At 52.4% G+C, this 4940-nt stretch overlaps 1 protein-coding gene across 1 annotated transcript in view; it reads right to left on the minus strand.

The window, feature by feature from the left end:
• BAIAP2L2 (BAR/IMD domain containing adaptor protein 2 like 2) overlaps positions 1-4940 on the minus strand; it is a 46388-nt gene that overhangs the window by 19494 nt on the left and 21954 nt on the right. The window contains exons 5-7 of the mRNA XM_007941756.1: positions 2407-2478; positions 2108-2224; positions 1087-1286 (exon numbers count right to left, since the gene is read on the minus strand). Of these exons, the coding sequence (XP_007939947.1) occupies positions 1087-1286; positions 2108-2224; positions 2407-2478 (389 nt within the window). The remainder of the gene's footprint in view (positions 1-1086; positions 1287-2107; positions 2225-2406; positions 2479-4940) is intronic.

A 4940-nucleotide genomic window follows, 5' to 3' on the forward strand; every position in this document is an offset into this window, starting at 1 on the left:
TATTAGTAACAGTTCTTGAAATAGAAGGGCCAGGCTGCAAAGGAATGACTAGCAAGGGTCTAGAGCTAAAATTCCTGAACTATCTCAGCAAAACCAAGAGGTGAGGGACCAAGACAGCAAGGAAAGAGTAAAAACTTTCCAAAGTTCTCATTTCATAGTAGAAAGGAGAGCAGGAAAATCCTTTTCAAGGTCTCATCTTACAGGGCAGGGGAGCACTGAACAGAGTAGTACGGGCGTGGGAGGGATTTTTTGAAATGATAATAGACAAATACCTGTATTATTATAAGGGTCACAAGCTGAGGTCACCATGAGTAGAAAGGAAAAGAACAACAGAGTTTCCAAAATAATAAGGGAACAATGGGAACCAAAATGACAAGAACAAGAAGAGGTCTGTGGACTATGGAAACAATGAAATAAATAAGTTAATTCAAGTTACCTGGAAGGATATCAACCAGATATAGCAGTTGTCATGTTAAATGGGAATGGGTTGAATTCCTCTTTCAGAAAAAATAGATTGCCAGATTGTTCAAAACACTTAATACAAAGAAAGCAGCAAAGAGAAAAGAAAGCAAGAATGATGTTTGTATCAGACAAAGCAGGATTAAAAACATCAAACTAGATTAAGAGAGACATTAAGTACATGAAAGGCAGTATTTACAAAGATAGTATAATAGTCGTAAACCCAAATGCACAAAACAACATGGCAGCTAAATACAGAAAGCAAAATCCACAAGAAATCCAATGAGAAATAAGAGGAACTGACTGGTTTAGCAGATGAAACAAAGCAAGAGCGTGGAGGATTGAAAGCACATGGTAACATTAATGAACAATTAATGAATTTGTAAAGGGTGAGTATATGCATGCACGAGTGGAAAAATATGTAGTTTATTCATGAATAAATAATTGCATGAATTCGTGCATGAATGCAAGAAAAACAAAACCATGAATGACTAAATGAATGAATGGTGATAAAAACAAACACAGAAATGGAGAGAGACTTGAAAACATGAATAAGTAAAGCAGCAGATTTCTACAGAGAGGATGGAAGACAGGGGAAGAGAGGAAGGAGGGAATGCACCAGCTCACACAGAGGCACAGCCCCAGGAGAGCTCCACTTCCCGTGCCCTGGCTGCGCTCACCCTGCAGAAGAAGTGCAGGAAGGTGTTGGAAAGCAGCAGGTGCTTCTCGGCCAGGAAGCGATAGCGCCGCTTCTCTTCCAGCTCCGCTGCCCGTTGACTCTCCGACACGAAGGCCTGCATTTGTGCATGCAGCCGGTTCACGCTCTCCTGGAGGGGAAGGGAGCACTGGCTGGGGGCAGTGGGTTGGTGGACCATTGCCCGCCATGGGCGCTTCTGTCTGCAGCCTCCCTGTCCCTTCCTGACCTGACCACCTCCTCCCAAGTCCCCCAACCCCAGCACTCAGCCCGTCCTAGCTGCCTGGGCTCTGCTTCTCTCCTGGCCTGGGCGCTTCTCCCAGGCAGGGCTACTGCTGAGCACGGAGGTGGGGCCCGGGGAGGTCTGTGTAATGAAAATACGAACGAGGGGATTAATTATGTCCTATGTGGAATGGAAGATTTTGAAGAGGGGAGACGTGAGCTTACTTAAAGGAAGAGGAAGAGGAAGAGGATTCAGGCAAGGAAATGGAGGGTTATCAATCCATGGAGTTGGGTCTTGGAGACAGAGACCAGGGACAGGGCCCTGAGCTTGAGAGAAGGGAATGTTCTTAACCAGGAGGCATTGACCTCTCTGCCTACAGGGAGGCTGATGGCACCACAAGTGGACTGGGCCTTTGCTACCATGTGCATGAGCGTCTTGACTGATTGTCTCAATAAGAGAATGAAGTGGGGGTGCTAGGGTTGGGGGTGCTGGGGACCCAAGGAAGGCCAGGGAGTCACAAGGGCAAGGAGCAGGGTTGAGGGGTGGCCCGAGGGCCTGTGATGCCCATCACCCTTGGACAGGCTGACTCTCCAGCTATGCTCAGCAGGGAGTGGGGGCAAGCCCTGCTCTTGGGGTTTGACTGGTGCTGGGTGGGGGAACCCAGGAGAGTACTGGGGTTCCCGCATCACCTGCCTGCCCGCCCACCCCCGGCATGCCCCCGGCTCTTGCACCTTCATCTCCCGCGCGTTCTTGTCCCTCTTACGCTCCATGCGCCACAGCTCAGACATGCACTTTTCTAGGTTGGCAGCTCGGTGGCGGTACTCAATCTCATAGTGCTGGCGGCTGTCCTAGGGTGGGGTGGCGAGAGGAGGGAGGCCCCCCATCAGAGAACTCCACACAACTGGCCAAAGGTCAGAGCACTGGGCAAGGGTCAGGGCTACTCAGCCAGCCAATGCCCAGGGCTGGCCTCCGTGTGCCCATCTGTCAAATGGGGAGAGGAGGTCCTGCCCGAACAGGAGGCCTGACTCACTTTGATGAACTGCATGTCCAGCTTGGTGTTCTTCTCCATGTGCTGCAGCAGGTCTCCGTGGAAGGTCTGCACCTGTGCGGGGTACAGAGCGGGCGATCAGGGGGGACTCCCCTTCACAGGCCCCAGCACCCCCTCTGCCCTCCCCACTCCAACACCCTGGCCACTCTGCTCCTAACACATCAAGAACCTGCCTGCTGGTTGGAGAAGTGAGGATACTAAGAGCAGTTGGTTGAAGGAGGATCAAATGGTTAAACATACAAAGCCTTAGTACACTGCCCGGCTGGAACCACACCCTCAGGACATGGGCCCCCATCCTCTTGAGGGGTCTCAAGACTGAGGCCAGTGTGGCTCAGGTTATGCCATTCCCTCTGCCTCGAATTTCCTATCACTGTTCACACCCAGCTTGCTGCCTCCTCTTCTCGGAAGCCTTCCTAGCCTCCCTCGGCGGAATGAACTGCTTTCTTCATCTTGGCTTCGGAAATGTGTACATATCTGTTCGGTCATTGTTCATTGCTTCAGCCATGGGCAGGACTTATTGCTGGGCCCCTGGCCATGGCTTTTTGCACTGGTCTGAGTTTCTCTCTCTGTACTTGGTTGGTCGGCCCTCCAGGCAGCAAGCTGCTGTGGGTGTGAACCATGCCTGACCCATCTCTGCACGCTCAGGCCTGGCTCAAGGCAAGTGCTCAGAACTGCTGAGGCCTTAGGTGGTGGTAGTGGTGGTAGGGGTCCAGTGTCGGGCAAGAAGTGGGCATCAGACCACCCAGAAGATGAACCTGCCAAGGGCTTGGCTCAGCAGAGCGGCAGTCTAATTCTGGTTGTGCCTCCAATCTGCCTTGAGACTTTCCCCACCCGTACCAGGAAAGGATTGACCAGATGCTATCTGAGGTCCAGCTCTACCAACTTCAATGAACTTCGAGTCTGTGGACTGCACTGGTCACCTGACACAATCCCCTTTGTCCTCCATCAGCTCTCCCTGAGTCACCTTCCGTGATGGCAGTTAGACCTAAGCCCTCCCCACTGTCCTCGGGCTCAGGCAGCCCAGGGAAGGAAGAGAAGCTTCCCTGCCATCGGAGGGGTATGCCTCCGGAGACCATCCCCTTCTGCTCAGCCCTGTCTGCGTACCCACACCCACCTCATGCCCTCCTCAAGAGCCCTCCACGGACCCCACCTCCTGCCATAGGAGTCTCTCCCAGGGGCCAGGCTACTGCCTAGAAATGGAATATTGATAATCTGCTTCCAGAATGCAGGCAAAACCAGTGCACTATAAAATCTCTAGCTTTTAGGGTTTTCTCCCACAAAAAAAACATGTTCCTGAAATCTTGGGAACTGCTGGTCTACAGGGGGGCTGGAGTATGGCTTCCTCAGGAGTCCCTGGAGCTGGAGCCACTAAGGGGTGAGGGTGGGGGTGGGGGATGGCCCAGGGGCTGGGTTGGGTCGGAGGAAAAGAAGTGCCTCACGTGTCCAAAAGGAAGTGAGTCTTCCAAAAGCTGCTGTCCCACTACCCTGGCAGTGAGTGCCTCCTGGAATTCTGGGTCCTAGGCAGTAGCCAAGGAGCTTTGGTGGAGTAGTGGGTAAGGCATTTGGCTGCTTAATCAGAAGGCTGGTGGTTCAAATCCATCAATTGCTCTGAGGGAGAATGATAAGGCAATCTGCTTTTGGGAGCTCTGGTAGCATAGTGCCTAAGGCACTTGACTGCTCACCAGAAGGCTGGCGGTTCAAACCCACCAGCCACTCTTCGGAAGCAAGGTTGGGCAACCTACTTCCGTAGTGATACCACCTCGGAAACCCAAGGAGGGGTCGCTGTGAGTCGGGGCCGACGCGAGGGCAAAACAACAACAACAAAAACAACAGGCAGTAGCCTCGCTCCACCTCTGGATTCTCACTAAAGAGACAGCCCAAGATTTTTGCTCCAACACCACACGTGTACCTGAAAAAAACTCACATTCTGTAAAATTGTGCAGTCTAAACAATGGGATTTGGGGGGAACGTGAATGTGGGACAGACCCTCCACACTCAGGCAACTTTGTAATCAGAGCACTGGTAAAGACGATGTGGTGGGGGTACCTGGAGAGATGAACTTGACCCACCCAACCAAATCAGCAACCGATGGCAGGAAGTGGAGACTGACTCGTGGCAACCCCGTGCGTGTCAGAGCAGAGCTGGTCTCCAACCAATGGCTGAGTTTTCAAAAGCAGATCTCCAGGACTTCTTCCGAGGCACCTCTAGGTGGGGTCAAGCCCCCACCTTCCAGTTAGCGGCCGAGTGCATAACCTTTGTGCCTCTCAGGGACCCCCAACATCCACAGCAAACGTTAAAACTGCACAAAACCAGAGTGAACGTTCTGGCAGCACCGTGGAGCCGGCAGAGCTGAGATGATGCAGGAAGAGAGCCCTGCGCCGTGGGGTTGACAGTCCAGTGGCCGCAGGAGGCGGGGCGAGGGGGTGGGTCTCTCTTTTAAAATGTTCTAAGTACAGCCCAGGTGGGGACCAGGTTTGCTGGTCCAATGGAGCCTGGTGTAACCACTGAGACTATGG

Source organism: Orycteropus afer, unplaced genomic scaffold (genome assembly GCF_000298275.1).
Source record: "Orycteropus afer afer isolate SDZICR_OR568_19922 unplaced genomic scaffold, OryAfe1.0 scaffold00083, whole genome shotgun sequence".
In the NCBI taxonomy this organism is placed as follows: Eukaryota; Metazoa; Chordata; class Mammalia; order Tubulidentata; family Orycteropodidae; genus Orycteropus; species Orycteropus afer.